At 41.4% G+C, this 27,487-nt stretch overlaps 2 protein-coding genes across 7 annotated transcripts in view; both read left to right on the forward strand.

Annotated features, from left to right (window-relative positions):
• The first annotated feature begins 1,077 nt into the window (after positions 1-1,077).
• Positions 1,078-7,424, forward strand: LOC123512678 (probable G-protein coupled receptor B0563.6). Of its 2 annotated transcripts, none has more exons than XM_045269177.1 (4): positions 1,078-1,189; positions 3,949-4,081; positions 4,553-4,765; positions 5,398-7,424. In XM_045269177.1, the coding sequence occupies exons 2-4, from the start codon at positions 4,069-4,071 to the stop codon at positions 6,570-6,572; spliced, it is 1,401 nt and encodes a 466-aa protein (XP_045125112.1). In that variant the 5' UTR covers positions 1,078-1,189; positions 3,949-4,068; the 3' UTR covers positions 6,573-7,424. The 2 variants fall into 2 exon arrangements, with proteins under 2 accessions (XP_045125112.1, XP_045125111.1); XM_045269176.1 differs by lacking the exon at positions 1,078-1,189 and adding an exon at positions 1,214-1,472.
• Positions 7,425-7,575: 151 nt separating this feature from the next.
• Positions 7,576-27,487, forward strand: part of LOC123512677 (ubiquitin carboxyl-terminal hydrolase 1-like) — a 26,696-nt gene continuing 6,784 nt past the window's right edge. Inside the window, exons 1-9 of one of the 5 annotated variants that reach the window (XM_045269173.1) lie at positions 7,576-7,776; positions 10,356-10,500; positions 10,673-10,854; positions 21,946-22,223; positions 22,931-23,077; positions 23,796-24,039; positions 24,650-24,788; positions 25,832-26,018; positions 27,007-27,218. In XM_045269173.1, the coding sequence (XP_045125108.1) occupies positions 10,678-10,854; positions 21,946-22,223; positions 22,931-23,077; positions 23,796-24,039; positions 24,650-24,788; positions 25,832-26,018; positions 27,007-27,218 (1,384 nt within the window). In that variant the 5' untranslated portion in view covers positions 7,576-7,776; positions 10,356-10,500; positions 10,673-10,677. Of the gene's footprint in view, positions 7,777-10,355; positions 10,501-10,672; positions 10,855-19,293; positions 19,798-21,945; positions 22,224-22,930; positions 23,078-23,795; positions 24,040-24,649; positions 24,789-25,831; positions 26,019-27,006; positions 27,219-27,487 lie in introns of those variants that run through there. The other 4 variants (XM_045269174.1, XM_045269171.1, XM_045269172.1 and 1 more) reach the window with 4 other exon arrangements.

Genomic DNA, 27,487 nt, shown 5'->3' on the forward strand with positions numbered 1-27,487 from the left:
GCGATCCGTGTTTCGTCGAAGTCCAGAACGAGAGTTTCGTTGTTGATCCTGTTGATGCCGCAGAAGGCGCTCCGGTGCTGCAGCGCCAACAAGAAGAAGTAGTAGAGGGCGATGATCAGCACGGACATGACGGCCAGCACTCGCCCCAGCTTGCGGCGGGACAGCCAAAAGGTGGTCATGCCCAGGATGCCGTACAGGTGGCCAGCAGTGCCAAGAGGATGATCACGCCGAAGTCTGGCGTGTAGTGCTGCGGCATCACCGACTCTATCCTGCTCAGGAAAATAAGGAGAGCGAAGCTGCTTATGGTCAGTATTACATGAAACACCACCATGACCCACCGGACCCACCACCACCCCCACCGCTCATGGAACTCCCGCGCTGAGACCATTCTGCGACTTTGTATCTGTCTGTACGTATGAAATTAAAAGTCAGTCCGTCTCCCTGTCTGTTTGTATGGAGAGCAGCTACGGGTGAATTACACGACGCACTTCAACACTGACTCAGCATGGTGGGTATCTATTGCACGTCATTCTCTGCGTGCATTCACTGCCCGCCACAAAAGCGCTCGCTCTCCAGGAGTCACGCACGTGTCTGCCCACACCCAAAAGTTCTCACGCAACTGATTCAAACCAATTTTGACACTTGGGACACTTAAAGACAAGAAAACACATTTGAAAAGTTTTTTATTTTTTTAGTACAAATTATAGATGTTTAATTGGTGAGGGTTCCTGCATGCACACAAAAGGAAAAGTTGCACCTTCAGAAATATTTGAATCTCTCTCTCTCTCTCTCTCTCTCTCTCTCTCTCTCTCTCTCTCTCTCTCTCAAGTCCTTTGTCATAACGTTGGGGTTCAAGGTTGAGTGTTAGAGAGAGAGAGAGAGAGAGAGAGAGAGAGAGAGAGAGAGAGAGAGAGAGAGAGAGAGAGAGAGAGAGAGAGAGAGAAACAAGAACTCAGTAATTAGGTAAACCAAACACACAGCATCGAAGCATCCTACCAACAAACAGGAAGTCTTTACAGGGCGAGGGTGATGAGGTAAGCGCGCCTTAACCCGTCAACACAACAGGTGGAGCAATGAGGCGGGACTCAACTTCACCTTATCTTATCTCCTCCGCTGCCACCACCATTAGAATTGCTCTTAAATACACACCCTCTCTCTACGGGGCTGAGGAGAGGCGCATCAAACTCTCGTGAGAATCAATACCTTCCTTATTAGATCTCCTGTCGATGTTTTGAAAGACTGCTATAGGACTGTGACTGTGACTGTTTCTCGATGTTGACGTAAGGAAACGGAACACAGCTGGCATCCTGAGAAGAAAAGGAGAGTAATAGTGATATGACGCGTCCTTGAGTGTTCTGTGAGCCTGTGACTGTCAGTGTGGTGTTGACTGTTGTAGCATGAAGGTGTGTTATGTCTGGTTGTGTCTGTTCGCTTATACTACAAGGATACTGGAGACCTTTGCTGATATCCTAGTAAGTGAAAGTGATAAGTTGGTGTTATAGTGCAGAATATTGTTAGTTAGAATTAAGTATTACAAGTTTTATTATTTGTACCTAAGACTTCTAACATCCAGGTAACTTAAAATGACTATATATCTTGTAGGAAATAATTAACACGATTTGAGTGGCAGGTAAGGTTAGATTATTATATGTTTTATTAATTACACGTGTTTGTAAAGTAAGAACCACGTGTCAATTGTTATCCAAGGAGCTTAAAACTGAAGGAATAACTCGGTGGGATTAATGGAAGGTGTGGATATTGAGTTCAGTATTCAGAAACACTTTGCTCTCTCAGTCTCTCACCAAAACTATTTTTCCAAGGACCACAGAGATGATTAGCGGGGTTTTCAAGAGTGTTTCTCCAGGTAATGATGTAGATATCTTGTCTCTTACGTACAACAGCTCATGGCAAAGGCGAGAGGAAATAAGAAACAGGCAAGGAGATCCACGGTTGACCAGTGAAAGAGATGAAAGATGGGGAATAATGGCTAAATTCTTGCATTACGGCGGTAGACAGAAAAGGTGCAAAAGAAAAATAGGAAGCTTTGTACAGCGAGGCAACGGGAGAAGGATGTTGTTACCCGCTCTCTCTCTCTCTCTCTCTCTCTCTCTCTCTCTCTCTAAAGGGTCACTCACGGGTTAGATAAGAAACTGTCACTGATGAGATTGTGGTTTAATCTCTTCAGTACCAGGACACGTTTTCATATTCATTCTACTTACTATTTGGTGATTACAGAAACTTAAGGGGTGATTAAAATAGTGAAGAGTGGCCATTGATCTTCTGACCTCCATGGACCCTTCCTAATGTCAATAAAATGGTCTAATCACACAAAACTCAAGGTAGAAATGTGTCCTAGTATACTGAAGCGGTTAATCCCTTCAGTACCAGGACACGTTTTCATATTCATTCTGGTTACTATCTGGTGATTTTATACAGCTTCAGAAACTTATGGGGTGATCAAAATAGTGAAGAGTGGCCATTGATCTTTTGACCTCCATAGACCCTTCCTAATGTCAATAAAATGTTCTAATCACGCCCAAAACTCAAGGTAAAAATGAATCTCAGTACTGAAGCAGTTTAAGGCAGTGGTGGGTTCAGTTAGTGTGGATAGGCTGTGCAAGTGACGGTAATTTCTCACGTCTTCCTCTTCCTCTTCCTACCACTCCTTCCTCCTCTTCCTCCTCTTCCTTACTACTCAGGAAATAGCTGGCATATATAGGTTTTGAGTGGCCGGACATTGCAGTAGGTGGTGTAGGAAAGGATCAACAGGTAATAGGACACACTGCCTTAGATCCTATGAATTATCTGGCTTATGTACAGGTAACTAAGGTGTAGTCTGTGTATACATGATGGTGGTTTGATGGTAGTGAGTGAGGGCATAGCAGAGTGATTCAGTGACGTACCAGAAGAGAGAGAGAGAGAGAGAGAGAGAGAGAGAGAGAGATCCGTGTGCTATCAATCATTACGGTAATGAAAGAATCTGAAACGCTTTGCTCTCTCACCACGACTATTTCCAAAGCCACAGAGATGATTAGCGAGTTTTCAAGAGTGTTTCTCCAGTTAATAATGTAGAAATCTTGTCACTTTACTTCTATAACCGTAAAAAAGACCTTAAAAAACGCTCTGGTCTCTCATCACGACTATTTTCAAGGACCACAGAGTTGATTAGCGGTTTTTTTTAAGTGTTTCTCTAATAAATAATGTAGAAATCTTGTCTGTCTCTAGAACCATAAACACACCTTAGAAAACGCCAGTAAATTTTAATAAAATTGTTTTGAAATAGCGGAAATAAAGCACAGAATAGTTTGAGAAGACAAGCTTTAGAATTTAGAGAAAGAGTGAGGCTGAATTGACTTTAGACTTGATGAGTGATGAAACCGGTGAGACGTTTGGGGGTGTGGGGGGGTGAATAGCGGACAGTCTACGTGCTGCCTCATAGTTAGCGTGAAAGTAGCGATAAGAGATGCGGCCTCCTATGAAGAACTTTGGGCTCCGAGGGGTCTCCAAGCGCACGAGTTGGAATCCTGTCCACGGTCCGAGTGCAAGTATAGGCTTCCTCACTCGGGGCAACGGTTTCCTAGCGGGTGAGTTTTCAGACAGGAGGCACCCCAAAAAGTATCTCCTTTCGCCAATAAATTCCCGTGAAAAGCCCACATGATATAGAGAGAAAAAGAAAAGAGAAAAAAATGCTTGTGATTCTAGCCTATTCGAAAGAGGTGCATGAGGGCAGCCAAGTGAGTGTGTGTGTGTGTGTGTGTGTGTGTGCTATGGAAGGTATAACGTGTGAGTGAGCATAGTGTAAGAATGTACTGGTATATTATTAAAAAGTATACAGTGTTTTATTTGTTTAAGTACTGTAAATATAAGTTAACTGAGAGCATTAGACACACCTAGTTAGTAGTACTTTTCATGTCTTACTAATTCGATGTTTATTTTCTTTCCTCGCAGCTGCCACGATGATAAGTACTGCAGGGAAGAAAGTTAAATTCCCTCGGACAAAATAGAAGCAGTTTTTTTTTTTCTTTTCTTTTTTCTCTGCGGACAAACAGACACACACATCACTTCCAAATGTTGCTCGAGGGTAATTATGATGAAAACTAATGAAGATGGTAGTAGTCGTAGTAGTAGTAGTAGTAGTAGTAGTAGTAGTAGTAGTGGTAATAGTAGTAATTAGTAGTAGTAGTAGTAGTAGTAGTAGTAGTAGTAGTAGTAGTAGGAGGAGGAGGAGGAGGAGGAGGAGTAGACAGTAGTAGTAGAAGTAGTAGTAGTAGTAGTAGCAGTAGGAGTGGTAGGAATAGACAGTAGTAGTAATAATAGTAGAGGCAGTAGAAGTAGTGGTGGTTAGTAGCAGTAGAAGTAGTAATAGTAGTAGTAGTAGTAGTAGTAGTAGTAGTAGTAGTAGTAGTAGTAGTAGTAGTAGTAATAATAATAATAATAATAATAATAATAATAATAATAATAATAATAATAACACTAATAATAATGCTGTACTCCCTCGTCCCTCCCTCCTCCAACCTCTCTCTCTCTCTCTCTCTCTCTCTCTCACCCGCAGAGTACAGCTGGTTTCACACGCACCCGGTGGTGTACAAGGGCGTGCAGGGGTTCAAGACGCCCCTGGGGAACCCGTTACAGGAACAGCTGGAGGAGGAGGCGGTGCGGGAGGTTCGCTACGTGGCTTACGGAGTGGTGGCGCCCATCATTGTGTCCGTTGGAATGCTTGGAAATATCTTAGTCATTGCTCTACTGAGGCTGCCGCAGTTCAAAGGTGTGTAAGATTAGGGGCTGGAGTAGTAGTAGTAGTAGTGGTAGTAGTGGTGGTAGTAGTAGTGGTGGTAGTAGTGGTGGTAGTTTTAGTAGTATTAGGTGATAGTAGTGGTGGTATTATTATTATTATTATTATTATTATTATTATTATTATTATTATTATTATTATTAGTAGTAGTAGTAGTAGTAGTAGTAGTAGAAGTGACAGTAGTAGTAGTGATTTCAAGACCCCTTTCTTTTGGCTTTGGCTCTCTCTCTCTCTCTCTCTCTCTCTCTCTCTCTCTCTCTCTCTCTTTATCCCTTTCTTTTGGCTAATTCTCTCAGACCTGCAAGGGAACTGGCATCTATAAGTGTGCCTCTTTTTCACTGTTTTGTCCAGCTTTCTCCCTCTTACGTAAAAAAAAGTAGTAGTAGTAGTAGTAGTAGTAGTAGTAGTAGTAATTTCCTTTATCATGTATTGAAAGAAAGTTTACGAAAATAAGATAGATAATAATAATGATAATAATAGAATTCCTTTTCATGTTTTGTCTGATCTATAGTCTACACAAGTACAGCAGTTTCATTATTTTCGTACGATAATTGCTTAGCATACACACGAACAGGCAAATTCCCACGCTCTGTTTCCCACTGCAGGGGTCGTGTTTTCCTTCTTCACGGTGCTTGCTGTGGCTGACCTGCTCTCCCTTGGCCTCTGCATCTCCCCGCTCCACCATGCCCTGGCTGGCGGCACGCTCCACTACTCCACCGCAGCCTGGTACTCTTACTTCGAGCTCCTCTTCGTCGGCACGGCCATGTCCACCTCTGTGCTCATTGTTGTCTGCATCACCGTGTACAGATTCTTCTCCGTGTGTCGCCCTGCGGAGTTCCAGCGGGTCAACACTCCCCGCTTCCCTAGAATCTCCATGGCGGCGGCTTTGGGCACAGCGGTCATAGCGTGGCTTCCTATGAGCTTCCTGCGTCAACCGAGACTAGCCAGGGAGTGCCAAGGGACGTCTTTCACGCCTCCGGATAACCAGACGTGGTGGGTAGCTTGTATGATTCACGATCCCAGTCAGAAAGGTTACTTCATCGCCTACTCGTGGATTAGACAAGTTCTGGTGACGTTCCTGCCCATCGTAGCCGTGGTGACGCTCAACTTGTTTACACTGAGAGGCTTCTTGCGCCACAGGAAACTGAGACGCCGCATGTTGAACCATCACTCGAATCAACAGCCGTCTTCATTGTCCAAGAGCCGAGAGGAGAAGTATCTGATGGGGTTGCTTATTGCTGTCATGTCCTCCTTTGTCATCACCATCGTGCCCTCGGGAATAGCTAACGCCATCAACACCAGCACGAGAACCAGCGAGCTAGAGTTTGTCATCTTCAGTGCTGTGGCGAATAACTTGGAGATTCTGAACCACACGCTGAATTTCTACTTATATATCCTGTGCAGTAAGCAAGTTCGCGACACGTTGAAGGAATACTACAGCAGACATCGCGATAGCATGGCGTGGATGCTTGACGGGTTCTCATTGTTCTCGAGGGAAGTGAGATCAGAGACGAGTGGTGGCATGGAAGAGGGACAGAGAAGGCAGAGGAGAGATTCACACACTCCATCCTCCAGAACAAAAACGGAGGAAGAACCACAGAAAATCTACACAATATCAGCCCCATCTCCCGCTGTAGGCAAATCAACGGACACCAGTGAGGAAAACAAGCAGAATAAGACACTGGAGGACAACATATTCCCTCATGTCATCGCCAACACTCGAGACACGCTCACATTCCCAGACGGTCTCGAGAATCCTAATTTTGAGTATTCTGGATAACATTCTATCAGTATTTTCCGCTATTAAACCTTCCAAACACTAGCCTGGAAGCACAATGGATGGTAGGGGTGTGGGAGGGGGGGGGTGTTTGACGGCTTTCCCAAGCACAGCATCACCTTTTGTCTGGCTGCAGAAGGGACAGGGTGGGTGAGGATCAGGGAGGGGTGGCGGGGACAGCTGTGCGTGGACCCGTGGACCTTGTTACCGTCTGCCTCTTATCACCGGAAGGTTTAACTGTCCCACATATTACCCGTGGTCGTCATAAAGCCAGCCAGGGTGTTTGTATATCACGTCACTTTATTTTAGGAGAGGAAGAAAGTGATATAGATCTGTTGTTTGTAAATACGAGTATATAAAAATGTTGATTAATGTCTCACTAGTGGTATGATAGCCACTGTTATAATAGTACAAGTTATATGTGTGCCTGTATGTCTAATTGTTGTGTTTTTGTGATCTATTTCTTGTATATGACCCATGGTTTATAAATATATCAAAGACAGTATTAGAATAGTGTAGTATTGGCGTGTTTTCCTAGCTGATGGTGAAGTTGGTGGTTATGGTCGTGGTGACAGTGAAAATGACTGATGGTGATGATTGCCGGCGTTTAAATAAATAATTTCCACAAGGCGCAAATAAATATCTCGAATGGCAATTTGCGCAAAGGAGAATATTATGAATGTTGTTATGGCGGCGTGCTGGTCTGTCCCGCACCAAGAACATCTTTCTCTTCCACGCACAGCTCCCTTCAAACAACCATTCTGTGATGTATACAATAAATAAAAAATAAATATGTAATACTAAGACATAATGTGTGGTGAGAAATGAGGAGAAATAAACAGTATGGCAACAAAACCACTAATCCTTTATCAGAAACATCTCTTAACAAAACAAATAATCCTACTTAAAAAAACTAAAATATGATATAAAAAGTAAACTAAGATAATTATACGACATTAATGTATAGAATTTAGGAGAATGAGTCGGAATAAAAGGCTAAAATAATAGAACCGTACATGGAGCGAGAGGAGACAACCTGTGGAGTGTTGGTGACAGTTGCCTCAAAAACCCTGATGACTTTATTGCATTGGGTGAGTTAATGGTGAAGGTATAGTGAGAGTGACGTGCACCACACCCTCCCCGGATCAAGGTCACCGAGAGGGGAGAGGGGGAGGAGGGAGAGGGGAGATGGAGAGAGAAATGACTGGTAATATTGAAAGTGGAATTCTTGTTTACTGTTTCTCTCTCTCTCTCTCTCTCTCTCTCTCTCTCTCTCTCTCTCTCTCTCTCTCTCTCTCTCTCTCTCTCTCTCGTTTCCTTCCTTCCAGTTCTGAGTTCCATTTAATTTGCTTTAGTTGTGTTTGGTTTGGTGTTTGCATTTGTTTTTTCGCATGTTATTGTTTGGTTTGCTTGCTTTTGTTTACGTGTCTCTCTCTCTCTCTCTCTCTCTCTCTCTCTCTCTCTCTCTCTCTCTCTCTCTCTCTCTCTCTCTCTCTCTGTGGTTAGTTTAGTTGGGTGTTTGTATTTGTTTTTTACTGCATGTTATTGTTTGATTTGCTTTTTGTTTACTCTCTCTCTCTCTCTGGTTAGTATTATTTGCCCTATTCATTAATTTTACTTGTTATATATTAAAGTAATGTTTTTAAATGGTGGGAATAAATCAAACTGAATTACTGTGGTTTTATGTCAGCGCGTTTGTTAGTTATAGATTAATGAGTAAATAAAGGAAAGGAATCAAGAAATAGTTGTTCTCATATTATTAATTTGACCCCTTCAGTACCAGGACGTGTTTTCATATTAATTCTGGTTACTATTTGGTGATTTTATACACATTCAGAAATTTATGTGGGGGATTGGAATAGTGGAGACTGTGGCCATTAATCTTTTGACCTCCATAGACTCTTGCAAATGTCAATAGAATGGTTTAATCACACCCAAAAGTCAAGGTAAAAATAGTGGAGACTGTGGCCATTAATCTTCTGACCACCATAGATTCTTCTGAATGTCATTAAAATGGTCTTATCACACACAAAATTCAAGGTAAAAATGTGTCCCAGTACTGAAGGGTTTTAAGAAATGTGTGGAAACAATTAAAACTCATAAAATGATTGTAGTTTTATATCATTTGCTATTGTTAGTTGTGTATATTTAGAGAGAAAAAATTCTAGATATTTATTATTCCTCAGCAAATTATAATAGTCTTCCTTTTGTCTGCCATAAGAAGGACAAACGGTAAAATTAATCTATAACTAACCTAATCTTATCACTCATGCCATGCTAGTGTTATTTCAGTATTTAATTTCTGCTCAGAGTGAAGACTGTGGCCATTAATCCCTTCAGTACCAGGACGCATTTCCATATTCATTCTGCTTAGTATTTGGTGATTTTATACAGCTTCAGAAACTCATGTGGGGTAATAAAATAGTGAGGACTCTGGCCATTAATTCTGACCTCCATAGACCCTTCCTAAAGTAAGTAAAATGGTCTAATTATGCCCAAAAAACTGATAGTAAAAATGCATTCCACTACTGAAGGGGTTAATCTTCTGACATCAGTAGACCCTTCGTAATGTGAATAAAACTGTCTAATCATACACAAACTCATGATAAAAATGCATCCTAGTACTGAAGGGGTTAATGATGAGTGTGGATTGAATTAATAACTTTCTGCCTAGCCTTCTATTTCCTTCAGTATGAGTTTCATTGGGTTGTTCTTTACACTCCCTTCCTTTATTTCACTTATTTTGTACAGTACCTTCTATTTTGTCTTTCAAGAGTCTCTTCAGAAAAATAAGCTTTACCTAACATTCTCCCTCATCATGGCTAATTTCTAACCACTGTGAGTCTCTTCTTGTGTTCAAGCCACCTTCTAACATTGCACTGAGTAGAAATTGCAAAAACTGTTCATGTCTGTCCTATTCTCCCATAGACACTCATATAAAGAGTCAGTTCATTGGTTCTAAATGCTGTGAATGAGGCAGACTTAAACTATTACATGTTGGTGAGGTTATATCCTGCAAAGGTTAGGTTAGGTTATAAATTGTTAGGTATTAGTCAGATGGTGTATTGGTGGTACCGTTAACTTCCTGAAAGTTGTAAATATTCACTGCATTGCTTGTAAGTGCTGTGAGTAAGTTATAAATTGCTAGATGTTGGTAAGATGGTGTTATCTTCTATGTAAGGAAAACTGGCCAAGGGGAACAATATGAGTCACTTCAGTGTAAACACAGACAAACATGGCAGGATAGTCTTTCTTTGTGTGAGAAAGAAAATGGGTTAAGAGCAACAGAAAGAGTTGAAAAAAAAAAAAAAAAAAAAAAAGAACCCACTTAGTTGCCAGCCCCCATGCAGGTAGCCTTACATTCTTGAACTTCTAGCCTGCATCTGTATTTCCAGCTTCCTATGTCTTGACTTCATTCAAGTGAGAGGTTTCAAGACATTTATCTCTTTTTGATGGCTAACTCTCTCACACTGCAATGAAACTGACAACTAACTGGGTCTTTTTTTTTTTTTCTTCTTTTGTTGTATATTTCCATTGTTCAGCTTTTCCCTCTAACATAAAAAAAAAAAAGATAAAATATTGTGACAGTCCTTTATAACACTTGTCCCCCAAACAGTTACTTTTTACTGTTAACTCTCTTATACTGCAATTAAACTGACAACGAAATGGGCCTCTTTTTTTTCTATTTGTTTTTATTTTACTTTGTCTTTGGCCAGCTTTCACCGTTACATAAATAAAAAAAGAAAAATATGTGACAGTCCTCTATAACACTTATCCCCTACACAGTAACCATGACGGCTTTGGACAACTCAGGGGAATATTCAATGCAAGGCAGAGGCAGTTCCCGATCCTTGTCTTACATAGAAAATAGCAATAGAAGAAGAAGAAAGACAAAATTGTGACTGTCTTCTATAACATCTGCGTCCATACAGTAACCATGACAGCTTACATTTATCCCTTTCCTTTGGCTAACTCTCTCACACTGACAGCTAAGTGCATTTTTTTTTTTTTTTTTTCAATTTATTCATGGCCAGCTTTTCCCTCTTACATAAAAAAAAAAGACAAAAATGTGACAGTCTTCTATAATATTGACCCCTTTACAGTAACCATGACGGCTTTGGACAACTCAGGGGAATATTCAATGCAAGGCAGAGGCAGTTCCCGACTCTCTCTACGACAGAACCGCAAGCGAGGGCTGGTGTCGGACATCTCGCCGGCGCCAGAGCCCAGAACCAGCCACCGCTTCCGCACCTTCAGCAACAGTGAGGCCGATGACAGGAACAAGGTGAGGCGCTGGGCTGTGGCTGTGGTGCCGTGGGGGCCTGTGTGGGGCTGTGATGAGGTGTTGTGTGGCTAATGCTATGGAATTGGTGGTGTGGTGTTGTGATGCTGTGGTGCTGTGGGGTGGTGTTGTGGGATTTTATGGTGTGTTGTTGTGATACTGTGGTACTGTTGAATAGTGTTGTGGGATTTTGTGGTGTGGTGCTGTGATGCTGTGGTGGGCTGGTGCTGTGGGGATGGTGATGTGGGATTTTATGGTGTGGGGCAGCACTACTCCCACACGGATTAGTGCTGTGCTGGTGCTGCGATGCTGTGATGGGCTGGTGATTTAGGGTCTTGGTGGTGTGGGGCTGTGATGTGGCATTGTGGTGTGGAATTTGTGATGTGCTGGTGCTGTGGTGATGGTATTGTGGGATTTTATGCTGTGGGATTAGGGGTGTGCTAGTGCTATGATGCTGTGGGGGGTTGCTGGTGCTGTGGTGCTGTGGGCTGGTGGTGTGGTGCTGTGGAATTTTATGGTGTGGTGTTGTGGTGTTTTTGATGCTGTGACCAGTGCCTTGGTGCTGTAGGGCCTTGGTGCTATGGAACCTATGGTGCTGTGGTGCCTTGTGCTGTGGGTGTCTTGGTGCTGTGGGTGCCTTGGTGCTGTGGTGCCTTGATGCTGAGGTGCTGGTGCTGTGGTGCTGTGGGTATCTTGATGCTGTGGTGCCTTGGTGCTATGGGGACTTGATGTTGTGGTGTCTTGTTGCTGTGGAGGTTGTTGCTGTGGGGCCTTGGTGCTGTGGTGTCTTGATGCTGTGGTGCCTTGGTGCTGTGGGGGTTGTTGCTGTGGGGCCTTGGTGCTATGGTCTTGATGCTGTGGTGCCTTGGTGCTGTGGGAGTTGTTGCTGTGGTGTCTTGATGCTGTGGTGCCTTGGTGCTGTGGGGTTGTTGCTGTGGGACCTTGGTGCTGTGGTGGCCTTGATGCTGTGGTGCCTTGGTGCTGTGGTCTTGATGTTGTGGTGCCTTGGTGCTGTGGTCTTGATGCTGTGGTGCCTTGGTGCTGTGGTCTTGATGTTGTGGTGCCTTGGTGCTGTGGGAGTTGTTGCTGTGGTGTCTTGATGCTGTGGTGCCTTGGTGCTGTGGGGCCTTGGTGTTGTGGTGGCCTTGATGCTGTGGTGCCTTGGTGCTGTGGTGTCTTGATACTGTGGTGCCTTGATGCTGTGGGGCTGGTTCTGTGGTGCCTTGGTGCTGTGGGTGTCTTGATGCTGTGGTGCCTTGGTGCTGTGGGGCTAGTGCTATGGTTGTATGGTGCCTTGGTGCTATGGTGCTATGATGCTGTGGGGGTTTGATGCTTTTGTGCCTTGGTGCTGTGGGGCTATTGCTGTGGTGGTGTGGTGCCTTGGTGCTGTGGTGCTGTGATGCTGTGGAGGCTTGATGCTTTTGTGCCTTGGTGCTGTTGGGCTATTGCTGTGGTGGTGTGGTGCCTTGATGGTGTGGTGCTGTGATGCTGTGGGGGCTTGATGCTTTTGTGCCTTGGTGCTGTGGGGCTAATGCTGTGGTGGTGTGGTGCCTTGGTGCTGTGAGGCTAGTGCTGTGGTGGTGTGGTACCTTGGTGCTGTGGGTGTCTTGATGCTGTGGTGCCTTGGTGCTGTGGGGCTAATGTTGTGGTGCCTTGGTGCTATGGGTGTTTTGATGGTGTGGTGCCTTGGTGCTGTGGTGCCTTGGTGCTATGGGTGTCTTGATGCTGTGGTGCCTTGGTGCTGTGGGGCTAATGCTGTGGTGCCTTGGTGCTATGGGTGTTTTGTGTGGTGCCTTGGTGCTGTGGTGCCTTGGTGCTGGGTGTCTTGATGGTGTGGTGCCTGCTGTGGTGCCTTGGTGCTATGGGTGTCTTGATGGTGTGGTGCCTTGGTGCTGTGGTGCCTTGGTGCTATGGGTGTCTTGATGGTGTGGTGCCTTGGTGCTGTGGTGGTGTGGTGCCTTGGTGCTGTGGGGCTGGTGCTGTGATGGTGTGGTGTCTTGGTGCTGTGGGGGCTTGATATGTGCTGTGTGCAGGGTGATGTAGTGAATTGAACCTCTTTTTTATAGAGTATTTTGTGTTTACTTGTGTGTGTGTGTCTTTGGTAACATGTGTCTTGTTGCCACACACTTGTCCCAGACTCTTGGCTAACTCTCTTAATCTTGTAGGGAACTGGCAATCAAGTGGCCTTTTTTTTTTTTTTTTTTTTTTTTTTCTTTCTTATTTTTGCTCTTGGCCAGCTTTCCTTATTCCACACACACACACACACACACACACACACACACACACACACACACACACACACACACACACACACACATGGGAAATGGGGCCACACGAGCATAAAGCCCAGGCCTTGTAAAACTACAACTATAGGTAAATACAACTAGGTAAATACACACACCTGATATAGTGTGTTTGACTGAGACAAAATTAAATGAAAAAGTAAAGGTAAATTTGGATAATAAATATAGTATATGGAGAAAGGACAGAGAGGGTAAAGGTGGAGGAGGAGTTATGATTATGACGAGGAAGGAGATAAATGTGGATAAGGTTTGGTATGGGAAGAACAATGCAGAAGTGATAAGCATAAGGTTAAAAGATGATGGAAAAGAATTAATAATCATGGTGACCTATGTACCTCCTAAAACAAATTCTTGGACATTAAGGGAATACGACAATATGATAAAGGATACTTTACAGAGTTTGGAAAGTGTATTAACCGAAAAAAGAAAGGTGATACTAGTAAGAGATTTTAATTGTAAAGAAGTGGATTGGGAAAATCTAGTAAGTGGTGTTGGAGAGGAAGCAGGGGGAGAGAGATTCCTTAATCTAAATCTAATGATGGAAAATATAATGGAACAGAGGGTGAAAGAAAATACTAGATATAGAGGAGATGATGAACCGGCTAGACTGAATTTGGTGTTAACACGAGAAGTGTACCTATGTGGGAATATACAATATAAATGTCCATTGGGAAGAGTGATCATATGGTTATGGAAATGCAGATGGCAATAACACAGCAAAGGAGAGATGAGACATGCAGGAGTGGTAGATTGAATTATAGAAAGATGGACTCAGAAAATTTGAAAATTATTTTAGAACATTAGATTGGGAGGAGATGTTACAAATCAGAGAAGTACAAAAAAAAAAAAAAAGATATTTTTATGAAATATTTTTATGAAATGAAATAAACCGAGAGAGGAAGGAAGAAAGGATTGGTTTAATGCAACTTGTGTTAAGGCTAAAGAAATGAGAGATGTGGCTTGGAAAAGATGGAAAAAGAACAGGAACATACTAAATAAGGAGAATTATAGAGTGGCGAGAAATGAGTATGTGAGGGTAAGGAAGAAGGAAGAAAGAAAATTTGAAAAAGATATTGTAGACAAGAGTAAGGAACATCCAAAATAGTTTTACAGGTTCATAAATGGTAAACTTAAAAAGAGAGAGTCCATTGAAAGATTAAAAGGAGAGCAAGGGATAGTCTAGAAGCAAGAAATAGGGCAAATAGGATCCTGGGTTTTATAAATAGAAATGTTAGTTATAAAAGTAAGGAAGTGGTGCGTAGCTTATATAATTCCTATGTTAGGCCCCATTTAGAGTATTGCATACAGGCCTGGTCACCCCATTATAGGCAGGATATCAACATGTTAGAAGCAGTTCAGAGAAGAGCAACTAGGATGATACCAGCATTAAAGCGCCTGGAGTATAGAGATAGATTAAAGGAATTAAACATGTTTTCATTTGAGAGGAGATGTATAAGAGGATATGATAGAGTTATTTAAAATGTTCTCAGATACAAACTACATAGATGTGAGATCTTTCTTTACCTTAGAGGAGGGAAGTAGGACTAGAAATCATGGCAGGAAGATTAGAAAGCAAGGCTGCAGGTTAGATATAAAAAAATATTTCTTTAGTCATAGGGTGGTAGACTTCTGGAATGCATTGCCAGAGAGGGTTGTAAATAGCACTAGTTTGACAATGTTTAAAAACTGATTAGATAAGCACTTAAATTTATTAGGTTTATAATTATGTATAGCACTGCATGATAGTTTTTATAAGAAATTTACTATAGTTAAACAAGACATGATCTCCATGTATGGGGATCACAGATTGTAGAGGAATTCGCTGCAGGACTTAGCCCTGTTAATGGGCCAAATATTTAGAATTAGTATATAATGTATTGTGTACTTGTAAGTGTATCTTTAAGTACTGATGACGAGGTCGCTGTGCGACTGATACAGGATAACCTAGATGGGCCCTGGTGGCCCTTTGTTATCCTATTATTTATGTTATGTTATATGTTATAGTAGATGACCGTAAGAATATTGCGGAATTGCTAAATAATAGGTTTTAACAAGTATTTACTAAAGAAACAATGTTTGTAAAGCCTCAAAATGTGGAAGGAAATGTGCACATGGATGACATTAAAATACCAAAAAAGGAGTTATATAAAATGTTGGAGGAACTTAAAGATGATAAAGCAATGGGGCCAGATGAAGTTTCAGGCAAATTATTGAAGGATTGTAGAAAAGAATTGATAGATCCATTATATGATATTATAAGGTGCTCATTAGAAACGGGGGAAGTACCGGTGGAGTGGAAAAGAGCTGAAGTGGTGCCCATATATAAGGGAGGCAGTAAGGAAGAGCCTCTTAACTATAGACCTGCGTCTTTAACAAGTGTGGTCGGTAAGATTTGTGAGAGGGTGATAAAGAAATATTGGATTCGGTTCTTGGAGGATCATAAGTTATTATCGGATCATCAATTTGGTTCTAGGAAAGGGAGGTCATGTGTAACGAATCTACTGAGCTTTTATTCGAGAGTGGTTGACAAAATACAAGAGAGAGATGGATGGATGGACTGTGTATATTTGGATCTGAAAAAGGCTTTTGACAAGGTACCACACATGAGACTGCTATGAAAATTGGAGATTTATGGAGGACTGAAGGGAAAATTGTTAAAATGGATGGAAAACTATTTGAGATGGAGGGAGATGAGAACGGTAATAAAGGATGCAAAGTCGGACTGGTTGGTGGTGGAGAGTGGAGTCCCACAAGGTTCAGTGCTGGCACCAATACTTTTCCTTGTCTATATAAATGATATGCCAGAGGGAGTAAACAGTTATATGAATTTGTTTGCGGATGATGCGAAATTGTGTAGGTGTGTGAAGAGTGAAGAAGATTGTGAAATTTTACAGGCAGATCTGGATAGGATTTGGGGGTGGAGCAAAAGGTGGGAGATGGAATTTAATCTGAGCAAAAGTCATGTAATGGAGATGGGGAAGAGTGGAAGATGGCCAAGAGGGTCATATAAGATGGTTGAAGGAGTAGTGTTGAAAAAGGTGGAAAAGGAAAAGGATTTGGGAGTGATAATACAAGTCCATGGGCAGTTTGAGGCTCATATTGACAAGATGTTTGGAGAAATATATAATTTGATTAGAAATATTGGATTAGCCTTTCATTATATGGATAAAGATATGATGAAGAAATTAATTAGTACTGGAATTAGACCAAGATTGGAATATGCTGGGATGGTTTGGTCCCCTTATAAAAAGAAGCATATAAGGAAGTTGGAGAGATTGCAGAGAATGGCGACAAAAATGGTTCCGGAACTGGCAGAAATGACCTATGAGGACAGATTAAAAGAAATGAATTTGCTTACCTTAGAACAAAGAAGAGAAAGAGGAGACTTAATACAGGTTTATAAACTGTTGAGCAGTTTGGATGAAGTGGATAATGAGCAAATGATGTTGAAAGAGGAAAATTTAAATAGAACTACGAGATCGTGTAGTATAAAGATAGCCAAGGGAGTATGCTTGAAGGATGTGAAAAAATATAGTTTCCCGCAGATGTGTGGAAGTGTGGAATAGTTTGAGCGAGGAGGTGGTGTCAGTGAGGAGTGTGCATAGTTTTAAAGGAAAGTTGGATGTGTGTAGATATGGAGATGGAGCCACACCGGTATAATACCCAGGCCCTGTAAAAATTACAACTAGGTGAATACACACACACACACACACACACACACACACACACACACACACACACACACACACACACACACACACACACACACACACACACACACACACACACACACACATTATTATTATTATTATTATTATTATTACCACAAACAAATAAAATAAATAAATAAATAACAGAATAAATAAATAAAAATAAATTATAAGAAATAGATAAATAAAAGGAATAAATAAATAAAAAAATAATTAAATAAATAATTAAGTAAAAATAAATAAATGAGATAAATTAATAGATAAAAATAAATATATAAACAAATAAAAAAATAAATAAATGAAAAAGTATATATATATATATATATATATATATATATATATATATATATATATATATATATATATATATATATATATATATATATATATATATATATATATATATATATATATATATATATATATATATATATATATATATATATATATATATATATATATATATATATATATATATATATATATATATATATATATATATATATATAAAGGCTCACGTAGTTGGCAGTCCCCTTGCTGGTCCGAGAGAGTTAGTCAAAATAAAGAGGATAAATCTTGAAACCTCCCTCTTAAATGAAGTCCAGTTGCATTTGGTCGTATAAACATTTATCAAATACAGTAAGTCCTCCTTATACGGTACTTCGTTATCCGATAAATTCACAATTACTACCTTCGATTCTGTTTGCGGTAAGAAAACTTCAGGGATACGGTACCCGGTGGTGTTTTGTTTGCAGCGTACCGTAGCGCCGCCACACCACCGCACCGCCACGCCGCGCCGCCACCACCACCACAACAATCAGCTCAGCTGACGCCTGGCGCCTGGCAGTCTTGTCGCGTTTCCCACTAAACACAACACGTGAAATCTTTACGGTGTTTTTTTTTTTTTTTTGTGGCTATTGTTATCACGACGCACAGTGACGCACCCACGATGGCCACAAAACGTTCTGCACACACTGTTAGAGTTGAAAAGGCAAAGCGAAAGAGGAGTAGTCTGACATTGGAGGTAAAGTTAGATATTCTGAAGAGGAAAGAGCAGGGAGAAGGTACGTCTGCCATAGGTCGAAACTTGGGCCTAGCCCAGTCCACGGTGTGGACGGTGTTAAAGAATCGTGAGGCCATAAAAGAAGCTGCGGAGAATGCAACGGATCTGCAGAGCAAATTGGTAACAAAACACCGTGAGCCAATAATGGGGAAGATGGAAAGGTTGCTCAAAATTTGGATCGACGACCAGAATCGTCAAAATATTGGTCTGTCTCTGAATTTAATCTGTCAGAAAGCGTTGTCCATTATTGAAAGACTGAAGGTAGAAATGGGAGTGGAAGAGTTTGAATTTAAAGCAAGCAAAGGGTGGTTCAATAAATTCAGGCGACGTGTGGCTCTCCCTAATGTCAAGATAGCAGGTGAGGCTGCAGACAAATTCAAGCCAGAATTAGAAAAGTGCTTTGAAGAGAAAGGCTACAGCAAGAAACAAGTTATACATTATGATGAAACAGGACTTTATTGGAAGAGAATGGCCAGTAAGACCTATATTGACAAGGAAGAAGAAAGTGCGAAGGGGTTTAAATCCTCCAAGGACCGCTTAACCATGTTACTTGGAGGCAATGCAGAAGGGGATTTGAAGCTAAAGCCACTCCTCATATACCATTCTGAGAACCCTCGAGCACTCAAGGGGTTAGTGAAGCAATACTTACCTGTGGTATGGAAATCAAATCCAAAGGCATGGCTGACCACTTCAGTGCACCAGGACTATTTCACATCATATCTGTCTCCAGCTCTTAAGGAGTATGCATCAGCTAACAACATTGACAACCGATTCTTACTGATAGTTGACAATGCTCCCAGCCACCCAAGGGCCATGGAAGACTGGGCGGAGAATATCGAGGTGATGTTCCTCCCCCCAAACACCACATCTCTGATCCAACCCATGGATCAGACAGTCATCAAGACATTTAAAGCCTACTACCAGCGGCAAACTATGCAACAACTGATAAAGGGCACAGATGGGCCTGGCAAGCCCACTATCAGAGAATGGTGGAAGTCGTATAACATCAAGCACGCCTTAGACAACATCAAGTCATCTTGGGACGAAGTGAAGACGTCTACCATGAACTTGGTGTGGAAGAAAATATGGCCAGAATGCGCATGACTTCCCAGGCGTTGGTAAAGACGACATCGGTGCGATCAGAAATGACATCGTAAATCTGTGCCATAGGGCTGGCTTCGATGAAGTTGATGATGATGATATTCAAAATCTTTTGGAAAGCCATGCTGAACCTCTCTCAAATGATGAACTTATAGAGCTAGACAAGGCATTACGGGGGGCACAAAAAGAAGAAGACGAGGAAGAAGAACCTGTGCGTGGCCTGGACATCAAAACTCTTAGAGAATGTCTTGGGGGTATTGAAAAAGCCCTGGAAACCCTGAAGGAATGTGACCCAAATCCTGCCAGGAGTAGCAAAGTGGCTCATGATGTAGAGAAAAGTGTCAAGATTTATCAAGAAATCTATGATGAAAAAACAAGAAAGGCCAAACGGTTCTCCATGTACTCGTTCATCGAGCCAGTCAGACATGCCGTCCCTGTCACACCTGCCGTTCCTGTCACACCTGCCGTTCCTGTTACACCTGCTGTCCCTGTCACACCTGCTGTCCCTGTCACACCTTCTGTCCCTGCTACAGTTGGCCTTATCTCCGTAGCCTCTTTCTTCAAACCAGTCAAACGTGACCCTGCTACAGCTTTCCCTTCCACATCTGCTTCCGACAGTGCAGACAATGACGCGTTTGAGGGTTTTGAGCCTCCCGCCTCACTCTCATCCTCATCTGCCCACTCAGCGGAAGATGAGTAAGGCTGAAATCCCTACTGTCCCTTAGCCTCGGGAGGGACATCATCTGATAGAATACGTGGCAAGTGAAAGGTAAATAAAAAACACTTTGTTTGTTTATGTTTATTTATTTTTTGCAGTACTATACTTTTTTTTATTCGACTGTTTTCATGTATTTTCATGTCTGTAGGAGTGACTTTCGACGTGCTGGAACACAGTACATGTTATAATGGGTTCGATATATGGTGATTTAAATTTGTGTTAAGGTTTTCAGGAACGCATATGTATGATATAACGAGGACTTACTGTATCTGTTTTTTAACTTTGTGTGTTTCGACAAGTTTTCACCAATCATCCCTTCTAATTCAGGTATCTTCTTTTGGCCTTTCATCTTATGTTTCATTTGCTATCAGAAAGCAGGTGAGACTGCAGACAAATTCAAGCCAGAATTGTCTTCTGTTATATAAACAATCAATATATAAATGTATATATTTTTTTAACTGTGTTTTGACAAGTTTCTACCACTGTCTCTTTGAATTCAGGTATCTTCCTTTGACCCTCTTCTTATTTAACACTCACCTTAGGTTCCACTTGTTATTTTTTGTTGTGTTCTGTTGTATAAACATTTGTCTGTTTTTTTTGTATTTAGCTTTATGTGTTTTGACAAGTTTCCACCACTCATCCCTTCTGATTCAGATACCTACCTTCATTTGTCCCTCATCTTATGTTCCATGTGTTATTTCTTGCTGCATTCCATCATATAAACATTTGTCTTTTTCTTTGTATTTAACTTTATATGTTTTGAAAGGTTTTCACCACAGTTCACATCAATTTTTTTTTTTTTTTTTTAGCTCTGTTTTGACAGTTTCCACCACTGTTCTCTTCTAATTTAGGTATGTCTTTTTTTTCTTTGCCACTTTTCTTCCGCTGGTTGTCCTTTTCCTGTGTATCAAGGACCTTCTTTCAACTCTGTGTATTTTAACCAACTCTTGCCACTTTATCCTTTCTTCAGCACTCAGTCTTATGTTTCACCTGTTGTGCTTTTTGTGTGTTTTCTTGCATTCTATCACATAAACATCTATTTGCTGATATTTTTTTTTCTTTTTTATTTATTTATTATTTATATTTATTTATTTATTTTTTTTACTTTTGCTGTATTTTAACAAGCTCTTACCATGTTTTTCCTTCTCTGTCACTCATCCTATGTTTCACCTGTTGTCCTTTTTATGTTTCCATGTGTTCTATCATATAAACATTTATTTCTGTAATGGGTACTTATTTTTCATTATTTTTTATTTTTTTTCACGTTTCCTGTGTTTTAAAATGTTCTTTCCACTTTCCACTTCTCCCTCCCTTTAGCACTGTCTTATGTTTCACCTGTTGTTGTTTTCATGTGTTCTATCATATAAACATTTATTTGCTGATGTGGGCAACTTTTTTCTTCCTCTTTTTATATTCAACAAGTTCTTTCCACATTTCCTTTTTTTTTTCTTTTTTTTTTTTTTTTGCGGCCAACTTATGTTTCAGTTGTCCTTTTTATGTTTCCTTGCATTCTATCATATAAACATTTATTTCTGTTATGAGTACTTTTTTTTATTTATTTATTTATTTTTTAATTTTTCCTGTATTTTAAAAAGTTGTTTCCACTTCTCCCTCCCTTTAGCACTCAGTCTTTTGTTTCACCTGTTGTCATTTTTGTGTTTCCTTGCATTCTATCATATAAACATTTATTTGCAAGAGTTTTTCAAACTCTTCCTTTATTTTGACTAGTCCTCGCCTCTCTTTTTAATAATTAAGGTACTTTTTTCTGGCCCTCATCTTATCTTCCACTTGTTTTCTTATTGCATTCTGTCATTGATGTGCTAATTTAGCTACTATTATTTCCCTCTTGTATTAGGATAAGTTCTCACCCCTTTAATAATTTAGCTAGCTACCTTTATTTTTCCCGCTTCTCTTCTCTTCTCTTCTCCTCTCTTTTATAATTTTGGTACTTTTTCCCCTCTTCTTCTCTTCTCTTCTCTTCTACTTTTAATTTTGATACTTTTTTTCCTCTTCTCTTCTCTTCTACTTTTAATTTGGTACTTTTTCCCCTCTTCTCTTCTCTTCCCTTCCCTTCCATTCCCTTCCCTTCCCTTCCCTTCCCTTCCCTTCCCTTCCTTTCCCTTCCCTTATCAAATTTAGACACCTTTTCTCCCCCTCTCCCTGCATTCTAACATGTCCTGACCACTTTTCCCTCCGCAGACGCCCCCCACAGTCCGCAAGATGAGTCTGAGTCGAACCGTGATGACCAGCAGTGGGAGACGGACCAGCACTGTCTCCTTGCAGTCTGCCAGCACCAACTCTGGGGTGGGAGGGACTACAGGGGACTTAGGGTACAGTGGGGGCTATGTGTCGGGGGTGTGTCCCTTGGCTAACATGGGGAACACCTGCTTTCTCAACTCAGTGCTCTATGCTCTGAGATTCCTGCCGGGTTTCACTCATGACCTCCACCACCTGCACATGCATCTACAGTCTGCTGGGTGAGTGATTCTTTGTTCAGGGGAGAGGGAAGAGTTTGGTGTGCTTGTGTTGGGACCTGAGTGATTGTGTTGCTGTCTTTAAAGAGAGGGAAAGGTTTGGTGGAGTGTAGTGTGCTAGTGTTGGGATTTGAGTGTTTGATTGTGTTGCTGAATATTTAAAGAGAGGGAAAGGTTGGGTTGTGTGTAGTGTGGTAGTATTGGGATTTGAGTGTTTATTGTGTTACTGTGTCTTTAAAGAGAGGGGGGTGAAGGGTTGGGTCATGTCTTGTGTTTATACCTGTATTTTGAAACTCGTTCTCGTCTGTGCACTGGAGGAGAATGAGAAAGAATGCGTTTGTTAGTATGTATTCAAAGTCACCCTTGTAAACACCAAAAGTAACTTACGTATTCTCCCCAGTGCATTATTTTGTCTTGTATTGCGTATTAGTGTTGGTCTTTGAATTGAACGGGAATGAGGAGCATTTGATCATGTTATATTGATTGTCACCCACAGAAAAAAATGTAGTCATCCTTACAAAAACAAAAATAACCCTTTGTGTTTTCCTTAGTGTTGTATTTTGTCTTGTAGTGTGTATTAGCTTAGGCTTTTGAATCGGACAAGAATGAGGAAGGAGTTTGATCATGTTATTATATTTCAGATCAACCCACAAAAATTTTAGTTACCCTTGCAAAACCTAAAGTAACCGCAGTGATTTCTTTTGACGCAGCGAGCAGAAGGACGTGAACCTGGAACAGAGGATACAGTTTCTCTCTGAGCTTCACCGAGTTTTTGTGCGTCTGGGGCAGGAGGAGAGAGCAGCCTCGGAGAAGAGAATACCAGCCTTTGAACCTTACGATTTCCTAGAAGCTTTAAGGTACATCACCCTGGAGCCCTTCATTGTGCTGCCTTCATACTGTCTGTCTAATGGAGGAGAAAATGGATTCAGTGTATCTGAATGTGTCTGTAGGGAGTTATATTTTCATATTTACTGTATAATGCTGTGGTTTTCAAAGTTTTTCTGTCCATTGCCCTCTTCCTCAATTCTCTATATTCATGTGAACCCCATCCATTTTTCTCCCAAATCCCACCCCACCAAAAAAAAGTAGAATATATATATATATATATATATATATATATATATATATATATATATATATATATATATATATATATATATATATATATATATTCTCCTGACATTATTTAGAAATGTATGATTTGTAAGAGCCCACAATGGTCCCCTTAAATTCTTGTTGCCATGGACCCCAGGTTGAGAGCTGCTGGTCTAATGTATAAGTTTTTCTGTGTATTAGTGGTTATTGCTCACTAATTCACCTTCCAGACGAACTTGTAATAGGGAAATTCAGAGTGTGTCTTAATATAATTTGATGACCTTTATTTTCATCTGAGGAATGGAAAGTGCAAAACTATCTGTGTGTGTGCGTAAGTGTCAATAATTCTTCATCTTGGGATAAACACTTTTTTCTGCTTTCACAATAGCTCAGCAGTTTTCAGTGTTTTAAGCAGAGTTTCCCCAGCAGTAGCTTCCTTGAGAGCCACAGCTTAGCCAGTACACACATTAACATTTGCAGAGTTGTGAATCCAATGTTTGAGGGCAACAGGCAGCAGGACGCCCATGAACTGCTGCACTGCCTCCTGGACCAACTCTGCCACCTCCCACAAGACCTGCTGCAAGTCAGGCCCAACGGCACAGCTCCTGCTGGCTGGGGCGACTCCTGTGGGGCGGCCCGGGACCACGACTCCATCCCTCCTGAACCCAAGAAGTCCCGCAGGAGGTCTGAGAGGATACAGGCCATCGAGGAGGACTCTAGCAAGGTTTGTGTCTCCCTCTCTGTGTGTTTGTTGTGGAAGGAAGGGAGTGAAGAGTGCTTTGTTGTTCCCAGGCTGTGGATGTGGTGGGGTCCAAGTGTGTGGGTCTACAAATCTAAAAACTTGTGTGTTATGACATGAGTATGTTAATCTTTGTTATATTTCTTTGTATGTGGAGGGAATGAAGTGAAGAGTTCCTTTCAGGCTGTGGATGTGGTGGGATTCAAGTTTGTGGGTTGTATATGTCTGGAAACCTAAAAACTTATGTATTACTAGTGTGTTACGAATGTGTCAGGTTTGTCGTGGAAGGAAGGGAGTGAAGAGAGTGTTGTCCTCAGGCTGTGGATGTGATCGGGTCCAAGTTTGTGGGTCCCATGTGTCTGGAAACCTATAAACTTGGGTTATGAGTGTGTTAATCTTATGTGTTACGAGTGTCAGGTTTATTGTGGAAGAGAGTGTTGTTTCCAAGCTGTGGATGTGATAGAGTCCATGTTTGTGGGTTGCATGTGTCTGGAAACCTAAAAACTTGTGTTATGAATGTATGAATCTTACTTGTTATGAGTGTGTCAAGTTTGTTGTGGAAGAAAGTGAGTGAAGAGTGCATTGTTGTCCCCAGGCTGTGGATGTGGTGGGGTCCAAGTTTGTGGGTCGTATGTGTCTGGAGACATGTTGCCTGGAGTGTGAGCAGGTAACCGGCAGGGAGGAGGACTTCTTGGAGGTGTGTGTTCCTGTCAAGACCAAGGCTGACTTTGAAGGTGAGTGGCCTATTTCCTGTTCCCTTTGTCCTCTTGTATGTTACAGAGACTAGCCAAGAGGAACAAAGAGGGGAGAAAAAGGGCATTGAAAATAGGCTTATTCATCTTTAGTTAAATTGAAGCTCTTTATTTACACTAAGAAAAACAGTAATCACTAAATTAAAGCTCTGTCTGTTCTAAAAGGAATAATATTTACTGAATTCAAGTGACACACTACGAGAGACAGCAATCACTTTTTATATAAGAGAGGAAAGGTGGCCAAGTGCAACAGAAAGGCTATTAAAAAAGGCCACCACATATCACACACACACACACACACACACACACACACACACACACACACACACACACACACACACACACACACACACACACACACACACACACACACACACACACGGCCCGGTAGCTCAGTGGTTAGAGTGCTGGCTTCACAAGCCAGATGACTGGGGTTCGATTCCCCGGCCGGGTGGAGATATTTGGGTGTGTCTCCTTTCACGTGTAGTCCCTGTTCACCTAGCATTGAGTAGGTACGGGATGTAAATCGAGGAGTTGTGACCTTGTTGTCCCGGTGTGTGGTGTGTGCCTGGTCTCAGACCTATCCCAAGATCGGAAATAATGAGCTCTGAGCTCGTTCTGTAGGGTAACGTCTGGCTGTCTCGTCAGAGACTGCAGCAGATCAAACAGTGAATTACACACACACACACACACACACACACACACACACACACACACACACACACACACACACACACACACACACACACACACACACACACACACACACACACTATCTAACCTAAGCTAACTTCTCTCCTCTCCTCCTCTCTCTCTTTCTTTTCTTTTCTTTTCTTTTCTTTTCTTTTCTTTTCTTTTTTCTTTTCTTTTCTTCTCTTCTCTTCTCTTCTCTTCTCTTCTCTCTCTCTCTCTCTCTCTCTCTCTCTCTCTCTCTCTCTCTCTCTCTCTCTCTCTCTCTCTCTCTCTCTCTCTCTCTCTCCTCTCCTCCCTCCTCCCTCCTCCCTCCCTCCCTCCCTCCCACACAGAGGACGAGAGCATTAGTGAGGCACAGGTGTTCATGTCAGCGGTGAACGAGGAGGAGTGCCTGCAGGACAATAACAAGTACTGGTGCGATCACTGCTTCCATCACAACGAGGCACGGCGCTCTGTTCACTTCTCGCAGCTCCCTCACCACCTGGTCATTCACGTCAAGAGGTTTAGTGCTTATCACAGGTACAGACGTTCTCTTTCATTACCTGTGTGTTGATTTGCTTTCCTTTTGTATTGTTTGAAGTTTGTTTTTTATATTTCTTTGTTTTTACTTTGTATTATGCACCTCTTCCATTTTCTATGGCTTAATTTGTCTTTGTTTGTTTTTTAAAATTTTCCCTTTGTTTTTTAGTTAGGTTAGGGGTGTGTGTGTGTGTGTGTGTTCGTTCGTTCGTTCGTTCGTTCCTATTTTCCTTTCTCCTTTTTTGTTTGTTCTTCCTTGTATCATTTTTATCCATTCACATAACAAGTGTAGTATAGCTAAACTCTTTACTCCTCTTCTTCCTCTGCATTTATATATATATATATATATATATATATATATATATATATATATATATATATATATATATATATATATATATATAGAGAGAGAGAGAGAGAGAGAGAGAGAGAGAGAGAGAGAGAGAGAGAGAGGGAAGGGCAGGAGAGGGTGGGGATGGGGGTGAGGGAGGTTGGTGTTGGAGGTATGATAAGATAGGGGAGATGGAGAAAGAGGAACAGGAAGGTGGATGTGGATATTTCAAAATGATAGTCATGATTTTTTAAAGAATGTTATTGATCCTGTTAAATGAAATTGGTGGGCTTTAAAATTGTTTTTAAGGAAGTTGAAGTTCAAACACTTTAATATGTTTTTTGAAATATTATTATTCCTAATCATGGCAATTTTTTTTTATATTTTAGAAGTTAGTTTTGATTGATAACAAGTGAGAATTTTTTTAGTATTTGTGTCCAGTTGTCTTTTTGAGAACTCACATTTTCAGAATGATTTGCGTAACATATATGTGTGACCTCATCAAGGAGGGAGCCCACTGGCTGGAGCAAGACTGACACCCCGCCCCCAGCTCAAGGGGCGAGGGCATGGATGTGTGTGTGTGTGTGTGTGTGTGTTAGGTTTTTCTTGTTACTCTGCAGTTTTTAATAAGGAAACTCACTCTCTCTCTCTCAACAGAAACATGAACACCTTTAAATGCACGGAGGCCATGCCGGCGCCGCTGATCCTGCCGTGCTTCTGCCGCGGGTGTTACCTGGAGAAGCGGCGAGCCAAACGTGGGGAGGTGGGGCGGGATGGGAGGGCGGGCGGCACCAAGCGATCCAACCTCTCCCACCTGCCGTACTACCTGACTGCTGTTGTGTGTCACCTCGGAGCAACTCTCTCTTCAGGTGAGGCTTGGGTTATTTTTGTTTTTGTTTCAGGAGCAACTTTTTCTTCCAGTAAGGATTAATATGATCTTGTTTTTGTTTTTGGAGCAACTCTCTCCTTGAGTATATTTCATTTGTTTTTATTATGTTTTGGAGCAACTTTCTCTCTGGCTATCCTTTATTTGTTTTTTGTTATTTTCGGAGCAGCTTTCTCTCTTCAGGTAAGGTTAAGATTTTGTTTTTTGTTGTCTTTTGTAGTTGAGTTTATTTTGTGCATTATTTTTGGAGCA

This window comes from Portunus trituberculatus, chromosome 34, assembly GCF_017591435.1.
Source record: "Portunus trituberculatus isolate SZX2019 chromosome 34, ASM1759143v1, whole genome shotgun sequence".
NCBI lineage: Eukaryota > Metazoa > Arthropoda > Malacostraca > Decapoda > Portunidae > Portunus > Portunus trituberculatus.

Bases quoted from the DNA above. Each gene is read 5' to 3' on its own strand.
- LOC123512678 (XM_045269177.1), top strand. The intron at 4,766-5,397 runs GTGTGTAAGATT...TTCCCACTGCAG, and splicing joins GAGGCTGCCGCAGTTCAAAG to GGGTCGTGTTTTCCTTCTTC.